The 19,379-nt window shown below is 39.1% G+C and overlaps 1 protein-coding gene across 1 annotated transcript in view; it reads right to left on the bottom strand.

Annotated features, from left to right (window-relative positions):
- Nucleotides 1-2,260: 2,260 nt before the first annotated feature.
- Nucleotides 2,261-19,379, bottom strand: part of LOC139743814 (CLIP-associating protein 1-like) — a 40,610-nt gene continuing 23,491 nt past the window's right edge. Inside the window, exons 6-10 of the mRNA XM_071654270.1 lie at nt 12,446-12,537; nt 6,376-6,451; nt 5,408-5,505; nt 4,533-4,603; nt 2,261-2,283 (exon numbers count right to left, since the gene is read on the bottom strand). Of these exons, the coding sequence (XP_071510371.1) occupies nt 2,261-2,283; nt 4,533-4,603; nt 5,408-5,505; nt 6,376-6,451; nt 12,446-12,537 (360 nt within the window). The remainder of the gene's footprint in view (nt 2,284-4,532; nt 4,604-5,407; nt 5,506-6,375; nt 6,452-12,445; nt 12,538-19,379) is intronic.

Below are 19,379 nucleotides of genomic sequence, written 5' to 3'. Positions count from 1 at the left end.
TGGTTGCCAGGCGCAGAATATTGCACTTTCTGTCCTTAAAGGTTCTGTCTCCTCATCGGAATGTAATATGCACGATATCAACAATCAAAATTTGACGGCAGTCATGCAGATGATGACTTGCCATTGGGGACATGCATGAGCATGACTGTAGTAATAACGGCACTTTATCTGCATGTGTTCGCTTCAGACACACATTTACCCATACCCATCAAGATCGGCTATTGTTTCTACATCTTGGTCTTTCATCTTCTCATTCATGTCCAAATATGCCAGAATTTTTAAATGGTAAAATCATGTTTCCCAATAAGGAATAACAACTGATGCCCTATGGGTATGATTCTCATAATCATATGTAGGCACACATCCCCTTCTTTTTTTTTCTCTCTCTTTTTTTCCTTCTACAGTATCTTTTGGAGATTTTGGTGACCTTTAATCTACCTTAGTATACTACAAGCTCATTTATGTGGCAAGCCCGCTACTATTTAAGCTATCTGCATGAATGTGCACTGTATACTGTCTCAACAGCTTTTACTCAAAAATTCTTACTCTGATCTCAAAATATTACTGCACAGCAGACTTGGAGAAGACTAGTACAGGCAGATGATAGTCTTGCCTCCAAGGCTGTCAACATGATAAGCTGCATCTCTGCAAGTTGCTATAACTGTCTAAACCTTTGGCTTCTTATTGTCACTCTCTTCCATGATTGATCAGTGTGTAGGTATGTTGCACTAATCAAGTAGTCTTCAGGAAGACTAGTGGTAGTCTCACAGCAGCAGGTATTTCCTCACCAAAAAATGGTGCAAGTGACCAACTCAATTAAATCTCACTGATTAACGATGTAGATTCCAAATATTTCTTCCCCCCCCCCCAAAAAAAAAAAAAAAAAAATACTAGAACTGAATTGAAACAAGTCGCCAAAACCATGTATGAAGTTAAAGGGCATAGTCCCGTTAGTGTAGAGGGCGCTGTTGATGATACTGCCGATCACCGTTAGCATTGATACGAAGATTACCGAAGTTGAGCTGTCATCAAGAGTAAAGTGCGTAGGTGTTGCTAAGTAACGTTGCCTTCGTTGTCTTTTCTGCGCATCGCGCAGTCTGTAGTAATGCCAGGGTGCGTGCATATGTGCTTGTTATTATGACATCACAAAAGAAGTTTGCTAAAGCTGTCATTCCCCTCACCCAAATCATGAGCCGAACTGTGATCGGACCACTGACTACAGTGGATCGGACTTCTTCGGACTCGGGGAAAGTGGGCCAAAGCATAAGCGCTATAAAAGAGGAGTCGATAGGGTAGGTCTCTATAGGAAACTTGCGCTGTGCGCCCGCATACGCATTTGACTAAAACACCGGGACCATGCACCTTTAATATACATTGTGCCAACAGATATATGGATACACAGTACATCGGTCTAGGTAAAATATTAGATTTTGTTCTCTTTCTCATATTGACAATGAGCATGATTTAAATAGATAATAATACCAATGATGACATCATGCAGATTTTGGCATCTGGTAATGTCTTTTTTTTAAAACCACATCTCTTGGCATGTCATATGAGGACAGAGGTAAAGCAAAGCTTTCCAATGTTAAGCGAGCAAATTCCAACCAAAGTGGTACCCCTGTCGTGAGTGAATGCATTCCAAAAATACATTAATCTAAAAATACCCCTGTTCTCCCTGTCCTTGAATGAACACATTGCACTACCACTCAACTTCCAATTTGATCTCTGGCCTCTTCAAACAATTTACACAGGGCACTTCCTGCAATTTCCACACACTCTTTACAAGATTTGAAGGGTCATAAATCTGTTAATTATGCAGACCTTTAACAAGCCCTCAAATTGTCCCCTGGCAGGAAGAGATTACTTAGACAGTGTTATCACAAGGGATTGACATTACCATTACAAAGGCGAGATGAGTCTGACTTGTGGGTGTTTGACCAGCACCAAACTGGGGACAAGTTTTAAGTAATGATGCCCACATGTACGCCAACCTACTGACACTTTTCGGTCACTCCTATACAGCTGTCTCGCTGTGTAGCCTTCTTTGTGGCATTCTCCTCATTTCTACCAGAATAATCTTCAATTTGGGGCTTTTCATGCCACAAGGGGTATGTGCCAAGCTTCAATGAATACCCTTGCTGGGCTTGACATTGATAGATTATACATTTCTTGCATTTCTCCCTAGTTTCTCACAATAGTCAAAGCATCTCATGATCACCTTTAACACTGACTTAATTTGGACTAGTTCAGGGTACACTTAGGCTGGGGTCCACTGGTCCACTGCAGAAATGTACATAATATGAGTATTAATATTAGCTATTTAAAGAATTAAATTTCTGTAGTACATTCCTTGTATCATTTCAAAACCATGAAAGAAAGAAGAAAACGATCCTACAATGTATTTGATTGTTTTGATTTGTTTCGAAGACTGAAACCATGTCAACTGAGGGGGAAAAAAAAACTCTTCTGAAGGACAGTAATGAAAGGAAAATCCCAAGAACACTCACACACACACACACACACACACACACAAAGGTTGCCTTAACACTTGTTGGTTTCACAAGGAGTAACAAGTCTCCCCTGACAATTGTCACCCTCTTGTGTGTCTGCAATTACTTTGGATCAGTGGATAAAACTTGAGAAGAGGCTTTAGCATAAATCCCTTGAGAGGATTACAGGCCTGCCCTGGACCAGCAGAGGCACGATTGTAACTGTGAACAGCACGGATTTGATACGCTTTTGAGGTTCTTGAGAGAAGGACGCTGGTAGGTTTTTACCCCCGTCTAGACTGCACTCAGTCTGAATGAGATGATGACGTGAAATATTACTACTGCACATCAAAGCAAGAAAAATAACAACAAAGAAACAAAGAAAGAGAAAGGACAGTAAGCAGGGGTACAGACAGGAAAAGTAGCTCTGCTGAGAGCAGAACACATACATATTGTACTTGCCCAAACCGAAAAATTGTCGTCTCATAATCTTACAAGAAAAGGGGTGCACACAAGCAAGACCTTTCTGGTTGGGAGCACAGTACAATTGTTCAAGGACAAAGCAAGGCATAAGAACAACACAACTTGGGGAGGGAAAGGGGGCACAGACCAGCATAGTGGTTAGTCGGGAACATTATACAACAAGGGTTTCTATAGTCACTGACTATACTTGGAAAATAAATTTACAAGGACCGCAGAAAATTTTTCTAGTAAATATGTGGTGCACAGCATTATTGCACACTACTAATGTGATTTGCAGTTTCCCAATCAGATATATGCCACAAATACATGAAGGTTCTGCATGCTTTTTTACTGTTCAAAAAGTCCTCTTTTCCAGTAATGTAATAAATGGGGGGGGGGGGGGGGGTAAGGTGGCTCTTCTGACATATGTCCTTGAGTACATGAAGGACTCGACTATAAATAAACATACACATCAAAGACCAATTACGTCAATCAATACGGCCCTCACCTCTTCATTATTCATCATATATTTAATATGTAGTTCAAGCTCTATCTTTGGGTGTCCTCCTGTGTCTCTTGATTATGTGCTTGAAGCCATCCACGTTTACGTATCTTCTTGAACGTGTGCATATGATTGTAAATGTGCATGTGTTTTTGTCATTTCAATGTCTTCTATTAGCAGTTTTATCTATTTGAGGTAACTTGCACTCCAGAACTTACTTCAAATCCCTTACACTTGATGATTTCTTAAAAGAAATCCAAGCTGTGGGTACAGCTTTGAAGGTGACTGTTTCTATTCAGAGCTGTCCATGAACCTGTTCCTCCCCTCACCCCCCACCCCCACCCCCCCCCCCCCAGCCTATGTCTTTTTTGAACAGAAAGCTGTTTTTTTTTCCTATTTTTTAGGCAAAGTTCACAGTACTCTGTCCACACTTGGAAGTAGTCTTCTCACACACACTAAGTTTACTAGTGCAGATAGACTCAGCATAAAGGCAGAAATTCCCTATGGGAATATTTGGCCAGAGACAACAATGCAATGCTGCACATATCTTCTTCCTTTTTTTCTTTTTACAAAAACTTAATAAGTTTCCCTCTGCAAATTTGTCCCTGAGAAAATTTCAACACAGCTTCCTGTGTGCTTTTCCTGTTCTTCAACGTTTATCCCTCCTTGATCAATCTATCATCAGTTTTGATCCACTCAGGGTGGGTTCATCCGGACTGCCTATGATGAATCGTGCACATCAATCCAAAAAAATAATCCTTTACTCGGAAAGGATCTTAATCTTTCAATGTTTCCCAGATTCATAAACTAATCTACCTCTTGAATGGTGCGAGATTATCCCTTCATCTGCAGTGAGCAAATCACAGAATGTTCTCGCGACAGATAAATATGAGAATGAATCTCGTGATTCGTGAAACAATCACACCACGTTATGTGTGTGTCACAAACTCTTTGTTTCAAAGTAACCATTTCTCTGACTCCTTGGAACTGTTCTGGCATATTCTAACAGTTTTACAGCTCATGGCAGACTTCTGAATTTCAAACCGACAAGTTGCATGCCTTGCTGAAGCACTTACCTTGGTCCGGCTGTACAAGCATCTGCCCTGACCTCTTGACATCGTCAAACTTGGCGTAGATTATGGATAACCTGCAATAAATGACGAAAAACAATGAATGCCTGATCATTAACATTTTCTCCAGCTTGCACAGTTACATACCAGAAAAGGGAAGAAAGACAAAAAGGAAAGCAAAGAAAGCAAGTTGCAAGCTGTCATAGAGTGTATTTCACTTGTGACATACTAGTGATTGTGCATATTCAGAAGTGTCATATATGAAATGGCAGTTCTCAAATGATATCAGGTACTTGCTAAACAGACAATGAAACCAGTTTTTGAACAATTTGTCTGATAATCTTAAGACTTTTGATTTCCCTTGTTTGCACAACCAATACGACCTGTGTCACAGGCTGTCTCTATCTGAATAGCAGTACCACACTACTGTAAAAGTGGGTATTTTCGCACGAGTAATTTTTTGTGCTCTGCTGGGTAAGATGAATTTCGCGTGTTTTCAATTCCGCGAAATCAAGACATATACTACTGGAACATACAGCATGCAAAATTATTTGTTAGCTTTTATTTTCACGCTAACTTCTGGTTGCACGAAATGCACAAAAATTTTCACACCGCCAAAAATTTCCACTTTCACAGAATACAAAAATCTTAATTTTTACGAGACATTTGCAAGGCTGAAAATTAATATTTAGATTAAGAAATCAGAAACCTTCTCCTGCACTACTTTTACAAACCTATCAATGGCAAACATAATTCAGTAAGAGTTTAATAGTAGGGAGGGAAATGTGCATGGGAAGGTTTGCATGGGAAGTCTACACATTTCAGTCTACTGAAATGTCCTTCTCTCTCCTATGTGACTCTGCCCCGCCCATCACACTGACCTTGACGATGGGATGCCTTTCTTGCCCAGGTCTATCCTGACTTTCTCTCCAACATGCCTGTAGATTTCAACCAGTGTGTTGATTGCTGTGTCGCGCACCTGTCAAAAGGACAACAACAAAATCAGATATACATATATATGGTGTATATAAAGCATCAAGGAAAACTTTCAAACTACACATAAAGCATTTTAACATAAAACAGCCGAGTAATAGCACAAACGATAGAATTCTAATAAGAATGTTTATGAGTTTTAATTTGTTATTAGATTGTTCATTTCTTGCCCTGTTGCTTGTGGAAGCTCACTACAATGTGAACAAAACTTGTAACTAATAGTATAGTCTCAAGTTCATGGCTAGAACATCTTATATAATTGGAAGAGATGTAGTAATTTTATCCTATATACACATTATGTTTTAAAGGTACCGTTTACCTTTGGGAGCAGTGATTTTAAAAATGTTCGAGTTATCACAATTGATGCATATGTGTAGGTCAGTTGTATCACAAAACATTCTACCATATAAACATTTTGCAATAAAGCCTAAAATATAACCTTGGAGATATTACTTTTTTCTTTCTAAACCATAAGTGTAGATGGTTTAGTCCAGGAACAATCTTATTATAACTATTGTTCACATTTTGTATATTTAACAGTACTTTACATTGATTATATTGTTTAACTTTTTTTTTACACTGTACACTGGTTGTTTCTATATCTAACTCACATTTCAGAACTATTTTGAAGCACTAAAGCTGGGTTTCTGTTTTATCTGCAAATGGTGAACAATGCCTTTAAATGACAGGCTTGCTGCTCTTCTTAAACAAAGCAACACAGTGGAAAATGTTCTGATCTAGTTCTTTAAAAATATATAATAAAGGCAGTTCTAAGTGCAACATGTCTGGCAGGTCTGTTGAGAACAAGATGAACACTACAGGTATGTACATTAAAATTTCATTGGCATAGACTTACTTGGCTGTTGGGATCTCCTAGAAGCTTGCATATTGATGGAACTATTTTACTTAGTGTTAGCGATCCGGCACCAAACCTGCAAAATTGGAAGTCAAGAACAAAAGTTGGGAGAACAGATTTGATAGTAAGTAATTCATTGCAACTTAAACCGTACTCAACTCAACATTACAATTGCAAACCTGTTGGACTGGAAAGCAAAGAAGAAGAAGGAAATAAAAGAACAGCACAAACAAATAAAATATTGCAGGAAAAAAAAAATCTACTCAACCAAAGACTGTAATTGCATTATCTGTAGGAGATTTGCAATGATCTTGTTTTACCCATAATTCGGTCAAAGTTAATCAAATATTGCTATCAAAATAGTAACTGTTACTAGATTATCTCTGCATATAGTGGACTTCCATTCACTTGTCCCTAATGTGGTTAGGCCTGGCCTTTTTATACACCGACAGAAGTGCAGAACTTGATAATCTGTCAGGGCCACTTCTGAAAGCCATGTGTTATGTAGTTTAATGTCAATTTCTTCCAATTGGACAATATCCACCCCTTCCCCCCGAGTGATCAGGTGCAGTGTTTGTTGTATGTGTTACTGTATAAGCTGTTATTTTTCGCGAGGGTTTAATTTTCGCGAATTTCAGTTGGATCGCGAATTTAACAACACGCGAAAATGTCTCCATGCGCTAGGGTAATAGCACATTCATGTTAGCGTTGGTGTCAATTCGCGAAAACAACATCTCGCAAAAATGTCTATGACCTCCTCATTCGCGAAAATATCTGTACGCGAAAATAACAGCGTATACAGTACTCTGGATGTCTGAATAATTAGTGATCTCTCTCTTCACCTGGCTGCCCTTGACCAATTACCGGCCAAAAAGTAGCCAGTCAAAGGCAATAATGAAATGCGAGGCCGTCGCAGTCGCATCACCATCCATTCTGGCTGTGGTTGTACTCTGTCTGACACATTCTGATAAATTTTGATAGTTTACAAAATTTTAATATGTCCACACTCTAATATGTTTTTGTTGTTGTTGTTGTTGTTTGGGGGATCCTATTATTCCACAAAAAAAGAAAATCTACAAAATTTCACAATAATTTCTGAAGGAAAGCAAATGTATTTTTTTCATTTAAAAAAACATATGGAACATATAACCATTACTTGCTTTCAATGTCACAGCAGAAATATAAACTATGTCTTGCAGACCATTCTTGATAAAAAGGAAAGGCAAATGTTTTCACTTTTCTCTCTTTTTAAAGTGCAGCTTCACAGTACCTCATCTACATGGGATATGGTATAATATGCTTTGATGCCATCAAATCTGCAGCCGTAAGGGGTGGCGCGTATAAGATGGGGGAAGGGGAGAGATTTAGGGTCGAGAAAATGGACACATAATCAATTCACCCCGACATTAGGCCAGAAGCCGAATGCTAATCAAGGGGATATCTGTTTACTTTTTGACATCACGTCGAAGCAAACAATGACTCAGACTCGATTGGTAATGGGACTGACAAGTTTCGTTCATTCATTCAGTCAGTCAGTGGTATATCAGGGTCCCATCCCTCGAGGCCATGTGCAATATGTATGATAGCCAGTGCTGAATTTTTAATCTCAAAATGCACCCAAATTACAAAAACAACCTGCTCTCATATGATCCTATTATAAGCCAGTTCATAATTGGCTCATGTGCAGATTGGTACAAACAACCTTTCCTTTTTTTCTTTTTCGTAATTCACTTGTTTCCGAAGCGACGACCTTTCCTTTTTCTCAGTTTATAGCTTTATTTGTAATTCACTTGTTTCCGAAGTGACATAATAAAAAGGCTCACCTGACATAACAATATATGAAGTTCATGTTCAAACAAGGGATGAAATTGCATAGATCAGGTGACCAGAATGGTCTGTCAATTAAGACCTGGAGAGGTATTAATTTCATTGTTTTGCATTGAATGCATTAACTTCTTTTTTTTCTAAAATTAATATTGCCAAATACTGGGTGTTCATTTAAAACGCTCGTTGCTATCAGCTGGATGTGCTTGCAAGTACCATTTATAAGCATTACATGAACAATTGCTACATCCCAGATGCTTTACTCACTGTATTTAAAAGCCAGCATACCTGTATAGTACAAATAACCTTTCTCTGCTCATGTGCAAAGTGGAACTACAAAATGGCTTACCGAAAAAGTCAATTTTCAGAAACTGCTGTTGGACTTTCATACACAAACATATCAGGAGACTTCACTATCCACACCTAAAATTTCATTGATCGTTGTTATTATAATTTTTTTTTTTTTTTTTTTTTTTTGGTGGGGTGGGGGGTAGGGGAAAGAGGTGTCCTTTGCCTACATTATCAGAAATAACATGACTCTAATATCGACTATCATATATGGACTAATATCAAAGTGTACACTATACACCACCTATGTATATATTTAAATGGTGTTTACTTAGATATTCTATTACCAGCACAAGAGGGCAGTATTTCACACTTTCAAATTGTATCACTCCTCTGCAACTGAGGTAGGCGCAACATTGGCTGTGTGGGGCATTGCACAAGATGCTAACTAGTGTCTTTTCATATAAGACAACAAACAAGGTTTGGTTCTGTGGACAGACATACCAACATCCACACCCATACACAGACAGATAAACAGACATACACAAACACACACACACACACACACACACACACACACACATACACAATGAAGTCTGCCTTCAGCCAAGCAGTGATATCGTGAACTGTGTTCCGATGAATCATGCCACGCAGACGGGCAGCTTGGGGAAAGGTCGAGACACATTTACTCTGCGCTTGTCATCCCCCGAGCATTCCCGCCAGCATGGGAAGTGAGCCCTCAAGAGTTGAATGCCTGGGCATGTTACTGATACAGACAGCATTTCTCAGTGCACAATGGAGGTTGCTGCACTGTTTTCACTGACAACCTCTTTCACTCTCTATCTTCCGTCTGGTAGTACACAATAATGATTTTACACACCAAAATGAACATGAAATAAGTCCTGATGTATATTTTATGAATCAGTGGGGGGGGGGGGGGAAGCAAACTCAGGCATATAATTCATGCAGTGTTCACAAATGTCCTCAGTCCAACACATACTCAATTGATTCTTTGTGAATCATGATTTGCCTTCTTCAAGACTAATTGATGCACACAACCTGTGCATACAGTTGGGCCTTTTTCTGGTATCTGATTGATGGACAAGTAACGTGCTGCAATAAGCGGGTAAATGAATCATCAATTCATCACAGGTGAGCGCATTATCTAGTCTGGCAGGTACACCATGGGATGTCTGCATTCAATGTTGGATCGCTCTCAATGCGACTACTATATTCCGCCTCGAGTGTATCTTCCTCTTCTTCTTCAATTCAAGTGACCAAGTCATAACTATTTGGAATGGATACATTTGCAAAATGTACAAACCAAGTGTCTTATAAATTGTGTGTGGGTGGGTAAAATGCTTCTCTTTCTTTTTTTCTTTTTTTTTGGGATCCTCAGTGGTTATCCACATTTTCACTTCTGTTTTAAAATTTTTCATTTGAAAAGTATGCTTCTAATTAAGGATTGGTTTTGATTCTATACACAATGTACTATGGATCATATCAAAGCTTGACATGAACATCACCATTCTCAGAGAATGGAATCATAATGTCAAACTGTGGGGTCTACAATGTGCAGTGCTACCTGTCGATCAATGGAGTACAAAAAGTATTAATAGATATTTCAAACACACAGCTGCCAAACGCACTTACCACTAGTGCAATAGTTTGTGTCGTCAGGTGGTCAATGTCACTAGATTATGCCAAAACATTTTTTTTTTCAGTAGACCACATCAAAAAAAAATTATGTTTTTGAAGTGTCTATCATTGACAATCAAAACATGCACTCTTAGACTTTAGATGATCAGTCAAGGGCATTGACCAACCTCTCTCTGGCAAATTTGGGTCAAGACACGATGAAAGCAATGAAGACCAAATATGCCAATATACCCTGCATAAAGATTTGTGCTAGTATTTTACCTCTCTGCAAAGTAATAATATGTCTCATAAATGAAGAAAAAAAATCCACTAACACAAAGGTAACTTTTATCATATGACATCAATACAACATGCATGCTCCATCTTCCATTATCTGACCCCGGATATGAAAAACAAAAACAGTAGAAGTAATAACGTATGCAATTATTATCATCCCTTAAGACTGCCTCGGAAGTCATCCATCACCCTGCATCTGACGTCATCCCAGTCAATCAACGCAACAAATGAGGCATAAGATGCTAGACTCATTTCTTTCCTTTTTTTGGGGGGGGGGGGGGAAGCTGCCAAACAATTTAGGATGAGGAGGAGGAGGAGTAGGATAGCATCAAGCTCTACCAAGATGAGACAGCATATAAACAAAACGGGGCAGGCGAGAAGATACAGGAATGGAGGGAAAGATGGATAAAGGAAGATGGATAAAGCATGTCTCTTCTCTCTAGAGAAAGTCTACCAATCCCATTGACAGCTGAAATATCAAGCATCCAAGAGTTCAGACATGGAAATGTACGGATGGATGGACTACATCCCCCTCCCTCCCCCACCCACTTTTCTTTCTTTTTTTTTCTCTCTCAACTGGAAATCATCCCAGACAGATCGCTTCCCAAATGGGGCACCTCATCCCGTTACAATCTTTAATGAACTCACTGCTCCTCGCGCCTGTTCCAGCGTGACAGCCAAAACACAGACACAAAGGCAATACCACTTATATAGTGTAGGGTATTACTGTGTTCCCTCTCTGCCATTACACGCCGCCCACACGTATCACCCCTGCATACTGGGAAGCATACATTCGCAGTGTTCAGTATGTTGATAGCCTGATGCATGAACAGTCACATCTGTGCAGCATACACACCCATGAATCCTCCAAACACACGTACAGAGGGAGGATACCATATTATTTATGCAGATGAAGAGATTGCACATATTCTCTGTTTTCAGCCTTTGAGCTCATTGCAATTGATATAAACACCTGGTGAAGCACTCTTCCTATCATTTCAAACAGTGCATTATTTTCAATGTTCACATATTTCATTGTTGATACTGCCCCCTTTCATATCCTACACCGATGGTGCTATGATTTGAGTGCCCAACTTAACAACAATTAGCTATGCTCAACTGACCTATCACTGAATATTCCAAACACCAAGATTCATGGCAGATTGGTGTATTTGGAGTGTCAATTTGATGCACTGGATACATACCATAAGCACCTAGAATGGGCAAGGGACTGAGGGAGAAATGAGGGCGGGGGGGGGGGGGGGGGGGGGGGGGGAGAGCAGGAGGGATGGAACGTGAGATGAGACAGAAAGACAGCTCCAGAAAAGAGAAAGATAGTACTGAGGGAGGGATGAGAGATCAACAGTTGCCCTTAGCAACAGGAGGCCCTCAAGAGAGAGTAAAGTAACACTATATTGATGAATTAACAATGCGGTAATGGAATACATTTCTAACACAGAGGAGATGCACATAACTGCTTTCAATACTGAGGACATTGCATCTCATTTCATTCTTGGGAATATTGAAGCTTTTGTGTCATTATTTTGGGTGACTTTATATATATTCATTTTCAAGACATGATACAGAGAAAATGAAATGACATCTGGGTCCCATTTCATAAAAGATGTTAGGATAGCAACTCTTGCTGGAATGGCAACTTCCAATAGCAACAGCCAATCAGGAAGCTGGATTCTTGTCGTTACCATGACAATTGCCATTCCAGGAAGAGTTGCTATCATATCAACTTTTTATGAAATGGGCCCCTGGTCTCTCAATTGATAGGAGGCATCTTTTTTCTGCATATCATGTGGCAATACATGTACTTCTGGGAAGCAGTTCTATCATCATTCCATTGGACTGCCAATTATCTTTTGAAGATATTTTGCCTACAATAGACACACACGAGTAGAACCTTAAAAAAAAAAATGGCTAACATTTGTTGCTGATGATTGGCCCATTCTGATTTCTCAGTGTCCTACCATGGGTTTCTCTGCAGAGCTCTGAATACGTAAAAGATACTTACACATTAATTGTCTGCATCAGGCAGAGGAGCACCTCTTCTCTCACCCTCCAGCCCTTGTGTGAAAACCCCTTCATTAGCCTCTCGAAGACGTACTGCAAGAGAGAGAGAGAGAGAGAGAATATTTCCTTGCAGTTTAATACAGCAGTTTTTTCTCCCACGCCAGAGCAGACGCAAAGGGAAACGGAGACGCGCCCGTTTTCTGGAGCGTGGTATTCATATCGGGGCAAGAGTCTCTGATGGAAACGGAAGCAAGCATCAACATGGTAATCACAGTGATGTGGGATATCAATATACTGCCTCTTGTTAAAAACAGTGATGCCATAATGCAGTAACAAGCATTTCATTGAGACTCAGATAAACAGGACTACTTAATGCTTCAGTGGGACAATATCACAATAAAAATTTCAAAGGCATGTTATTTTTACCTCTTTTACAAATGTTGGTTCAAACAAGACATATTATTCACAAGATGTTCATACAAAACAGAATTTTTTACTTATCTACTAGCACACGAAAATTCAATAGATTTATGACAAAAAGTGTAGCCATGGTTATCTAACCTTGTAGCAGTCATGAAAAGGAATATTCAACAGTACCTTTGTATCTATTGCACTGGATATCACACAGCTAACATAAGTTTGCTGGCATAATGAGCCTAGAGTAGCCTCTAAAAATATACAGTGTGTATGAGCTGCTACACATACTCATTGTGCATAATACATCAACAGCTTTTGCAAGTTTACTGAACAAAATATGCTGTCAGTGGTGATGTAAAATCTTCTCTGCAACGATCACATAAAGGAGCACAATATGCAGTCTGATTTTGTTTGTGATATGGTTTGTGCAGGTCACGGTGTGATGTGTAGACCCATACATTGCACTTCATGTAGGATACAGATGTCTAAATTTTCGACCTCTTTTTCATCACGATACCTATAGTAGCTTATAGGAGCAACAGCCTCACTCGGTAGTTACCATGATAAAGTAGTGGCAACCGTAAATATAACAGATGACTGTGTGGAATACATCTGATAAAAGATGCTATCGGTTCTGCGGTATCCCAAATGAACCAAATGAAACAAGCATATACCTGCGGTGCATTATCAAATGGCTTTAAAAAAAATGACGACTTCAAAATCTATCTGAGTCACATTTAGAGCTGGAAAGAAGGCTCATTGTCAAATATTGCTCTCCCCTGCAGGCTTGAGCTGATGTGACTTGTTTGTTTATGTTACCAGCCCTCTGTTTCTGCCAATGTCACTATGGCAACAGTGGCACTTTCTGCGACATGAGTGCATGCACTACTTGAACATTAGCAGCATGAGCAACGGAACAAATTATGCTGGTAATGGCTTTAAATGGGGACATTTATTGCTGCTGTAAAAAGCTGAGAATCAAAGTTATGAGAGGTACACTACACACTGATTATGGGCACCTTCAGGCTGTGCCAGAAAGGTATTGCTTTACAGCATAACTGGCGATGGGAAATCTGGTCTATGGATCTTGTTACATCTTGGAAGACATTGTATACCACTAATAGTTTTATGTTTATGTTTATTCTTTTCATCCTGTTCTTACAAACTTGAGGGGAGAACATGGCAAGCAGAGAATACAGTAACATCCCATTCAATTCCCCAGATAGCAAAAAACAATCCATATGATAAAATGGCCAGCTTGTGTACTTTTTTTCCCTATGTCTCTCTATGCAAAACCTGCTGTTGAATGTCCCCCCCCCCCCAAAAAAAAAGGCTTCATTGTTTAAAATTGCTACTCAAATGGATTACATATTTGCGTAAAAGCCTTGGAAGTGTACTTGGTATGTGCAACATAGTGAAAACTGCATTAACGTGCCTTCAAGCATTCAATCAAATATGTATGCATCCCTTCCACGGTTGTTACGCTAAATGAACACGAGGTACAAACTTCAGCATGTTGTAATGGAATGAGAGTAGTGTGCGCCTCTTGCCAAAAGCTGAGTACACAGTATACCAGTCTACCTTATAGTGCCCCACTTCAACACAGACTCATCAAGATTTAAAAAAAAAAAAAATTAATTAATTATATCGTGGTAAAATCTTATCTGCTATGGCATTACTTGTTACCATGGCAATTGTAACTTGGCATTCTGAACAGAGAAAGCTGACATTTCAAGTGACGTCAGTTGTACCCAAGTAACACAGCAGTAAAGATTGCGCGATACTACAATGTTGATGTTTCACAGAGCATAGTGTACCCTGTAGGAAATGCAAATGTTTTACATACATTTGATGTGGCAATTAGTAAAAGGTTAATGACTGCTATCAAAAGTGTTGGCGAATCAATTACTATGAAGTCCAAAGGTCTTCTAACATTTCTTGTTTCGATCACGTGACCTAAGCAGTACTTGAGCAATCTTCTGTTTTTTCACTTCCTTTGTGCATGGAATCTCACATACTTCACATTTACTTGGCACGTTTCCTTCCTATCACTGCTAAATATAATTCCAAGGATATCATGTCTACAAACACTCTTACCAGACTGAAGAAACCAATCCCTTCAAACTAATTCGAGATGACTCGCATTTCGTTCTGCTTGTGTAGAAGACATACGTAAGAATTTTTATGACAGTAGTCATTTATAATCACACATGTGTAGGGCCTCTGAGAATAACAGTGTTTAGCCACTGACAGAGCTACCCTACTGATACAAAACAAATAAATAAATAAATAAATAAAAAATCCAAGGTAGCTATTTCCATTCTCCACAAGAGAGATAGTGTTAAGCTGACATGCAGACATTCAAATTATTATCTCACATTGATTTTAAGATGTTGCTTAAAACTTCACAAGCTGCTCTTTTGAAATTGCTCATTTCATGCGAAACTCTTTTGAGACAGTTTTGTCCATAACCCTCTGGTCAAGTCTTGTTTGTAAAATTTATTTCGAGAGAAAGTGGCAACATCATCTTGACTGTTCTCATAATCAAAACAAAGCTCTTTTATACAAGTGTAGCTCACAAGTCCACAAAAAAAAGGACAAATGAAACTACAGTACATTGAATTTACTTACACAGTACATTGAATTTACTGTAAGTTCGAAAGTTCCATTACATTTACATGAGCTTCACAGTGGGTCATAGAACTCAACTGCCAAACTAAAACGGTAGTCTGCAACTCAGGCCAAACTCGAGAAGGTATACGATGAAATTGAAAATATTTTCTGCACGAATTTTCAGTGGCGTCGAAACACAAAATGGCTATATGAATGAATTGACTGCACATGCGCAAAAGGGATCTCATATATTCTCGACCGAGAATTGCGTGATAAAATACAAAGTAGAGTGATACTATGGCGCTTGACTTGAACTTCCAGACTTCCACACCAAAAAGTGGTCATATTGTGTTGCACATCTACACGGTAGTCTGACATGGAATTAACATTACAAGATCAGTTAACAAGGTCTTTTTTTTTTCTTTATTGGGTGTAACGGGAGAAGAGGGGGAAGGAGAATGAGCACCCATACAAAGCGGCAGCACGAAGTCTGAGGATCGATTTCACACATAAAAATTACACCTCGTCGATCACACGCACACAAAGGGTACATGACATGCAGTGGCTCCTCAATTCAACATGAGTATGGAGAAATGATGGAGATCAAGTAATTTTTGATTGATGTAAAGAATCAGACTGCAGGTTAATCTTCTCTCAGATCAGCAACAGTGGTAGATCTACACAGACCAATGTCTTTTATTTCTTTCCAGTGAAAAGAAGACAAGAAGACAGTTGAAACATTTGATAAAGTTGTGGAGAGACCAAGATTTAAAAAAAAGAAGAAAATATACTGTGAAACAGCTACTGCAGCTTCCATTCATTGCATTCGCCTCAGGGAATTAGCATTTCATGTTGAATGCCGCCTCCTTTTGACTGTCCACCAGGAATAATATTTGAACTGTTTCCAGTGCTAAAGGTCACGTTGTAGGTGCACCCATCTGACACCTTCCACACAAGAGAGAGGTGGGGTGCAGTACTTCCAAGTCTAAAACTGGCATTTGCCATACGGGCAAATATTTCCAGATATAGAATAACAAATATCAACTCTTCTCCCCAACCCCTCACACACACACTTTAAAACAGGTAAATCAAATTGCATTTTTTCTAAATACGACATCATCTATAGCGGGTTAACAAAGACTTTTTCCCACGATGAAGTTTACACATCAGCTCAGAATTGTGTGTCTACCTACGAGGGATAGATTTACAAGTGTGTAAAGGTGTGCTTCAAAATCACACAGTACAAAGTGAGAAACTACATGCTCATTGTTGGTGATCTAAAAACGAAATGTGCATACCAGGGTAACCATTTACCAAACAGCAGAAATGCAATTCAATAAAAAAAAAAAAAACAGGTACTTTGACACATGATATATTTTAGCAGGTATTGAACAAGTCATGCAGTTTTCAGTAATATCATCAGAAGATAATGTGTTGTTTATGACACTTAGGATGGCACAGTTCAGATCCTAGCTGAAACTGTCCATAAAACAGTCAGTGGACCCTATATTCATGTTGCCACCAGTTTGAATAACAAACTATGTAATTTACACTCTATATTACATAAATATGTTACATTTATACATTCACTTTTGTTTTAGTTTAGTGCTATTTGCTTGTTGTTGTTTTGTTTTGTTTTATTTTTTCTATTGGGATTTAAGCATATCTTTGTTAGTCCATATTTTGTGGTTTTTCTTAGAAAATGGCACCCAATACCCTATGCGTTGATCAGTCTGCATGCTTCGAGCACCCTGTGCTACACTGTCTGTATTCAGTCAAAGCAATAATGTACTACCAGGTCTGTGTCCTACTCGTACAAAAATCTCTTTGTGGAGCCGGGTCTGAGTGCTGTGCCTTCATAGAACTAGAAAACTGTTCTTGACTACAGAGGAATGTAGATGAATACATGGATGAAAAGATAGATTGATGGATTTGCGAGCGGACAGATAGAAGGCTCAAGAAAGACATGGGAGAAAGAGAGAGGGAGCGAGGAAACAGACTTTGCTCTTTTTTATAAAATGACACAAAAGAGAAAGAAAAATATAGATCACTTTGTCATTTCCTGCTCTGAGAGTCAATGTGTCAAAACCAACCCTTTAGAGCTAAATTCCAGTACTCTTGGTATGAATGCTTCCAAGGTACAACTTGTACAGGAATGTCCTTGACACTGGTGTCTGACAATCTCTAGTAGGTTGTCGCCACCAGTGTACTTTGCACTGACCAGCTAACCATGAACAGGGACTTCCTTCCATGCTTGCTGCTCTACTTCACTGCCAGCAGTTCCATTGCCACCACTGTACCACCAGCAAAATATCATGCAATATCGTCACATATGCTCCCCCCCCACCCCCCCCCCCAACCACCCAAAAAAATCCCCTCTCTGGTGTTTTATCCCGTAGAAGACTAGTCCCGAGCATACTCGTACACGCATCTATGGGAATTGCGTGCTGCAGCAATTAAGGAAACTGAGTTGCCATTCTTCTCCTGGGCTGTGTTTTTGTTTTTGTTTGTTTGTTTGTTTTTGTTTTTGTTTTTTGTTTTGCTTTATAAAACACTGTATACTTGTGGAACATCTGTAGCAAGGCCCTGACTTCCGTGAAGATGGAACCAAAAAAATAGTTGATGGCATTTACATAATTTATCAAATATAGAAATTCTGTGTGTAACTTTTATCTGTTTTAATGCTCCAGGTACGTTCAATGCTCATTGCTACTCTATATTTCTCCTCTGGCTCGTCAATTCCTCTTCATATTGTTTCATATAAAATGCCCTGTTATTGTACTGATATCCTCAGCTGTAAAGGTAATTGTCTTTTTCATCATCAGGTCCACTGTAAAGCTAATAGTACTTAGGGAAAAACACAGATGTGATATATATACTAAATGTTCATGAGTGGTGTATTTGCCATGAGCAAAAATAGAGTCCTCACCTGGCGGTACCTTAAAGTTGGCAGAGCACCAAAGCACGGGTAGGAGAATCTAGCGAAACAGTCTATTGCTTTCAAACAACCGTCTAATAAAACCCAGCGTGCAGCAAAAGTGATAACATCCCGCTGCCTCATTCATCCAGCAAAAAAAAAAAGAAAAAATCAATTATCTTTACAGTCCAGAATATCAGTGCAAAAACAGGGCATGTTATGTGAAACAATATAAAGAGATATTGACGAGCCAGAGGAGAAATTTCCCATTACAGACAACTTTAGGGGTATCTGTCCTATCTAACACTTCACCGAAGGGAAACCTGGCCACTATATAAACTCATGACTCTGCATATCAGTGTCTGCCATTGGGACAACACTGTATTTCTCAGACGAATCTTTGTTCACAGCAAAAAGTATCGTGTTCCGGTTCATCCTGCATGAAACCTCCCTAGCTGACAGCCCTTTATTGTCTGCGCAGGGGAAAGGCACTGTACTGCCAGTACACAGCATTTCATCACTTGCTGAGGTGTAGAACACCTCTGCATATTAACCTCCCAAGACAAAAAATAAATAAAGTACATAGGATATCTTCACTGCCTTATTGACATCCTCACCTAAATTGTATAGTAGGATATGTCATCCTAAAAGTGAGTGATGGTCTCATTGATGAGTTCATTGGACACATGGTGATTTCAATGGCTGCACAACATGGACATTAAACTCTGTCATTCTGAACACTGGGCATTTCTGAAGTAAACATGTTGCTTCAACACATTTAACTATGAGCGCTTTTAGAAGAAAGACAAATCTTTCTAGTAATCATCTGTATGAATCGTGATTGTGATTGTGTTTTGAGCTTTGGACCTTTCAGATGCTCGAATGTTATACATATAGATCTCTTTCAGACAATAGAAAAAGCTCTCTAGTAATCATGTTTATGAATTGTTATTATAGTCTTATTTGTTTTGGGTTTTTTTTTGGGAAG

Source organism: Diadema antillarum, unplaced genomic scaffold, assembly GCF_040938485.1.
Source record: "Diadema antillarum isolate AM-2024a unplaced genomic scaffold, OU_Dant_1.0 seq00001108_RagTag, whole genome shotgun sequence".
Lineage (NCBI taxonomy): Eukaryota > Metazoa > Echinodermata > Echinoidea > Diadematoida > Diadematidae > Diadema > Diadema antillarum.
Note: the sequence above shows the minus strand (reverse complement) of the source record. Positions and strands in the feature narration are given on the sequence as shown.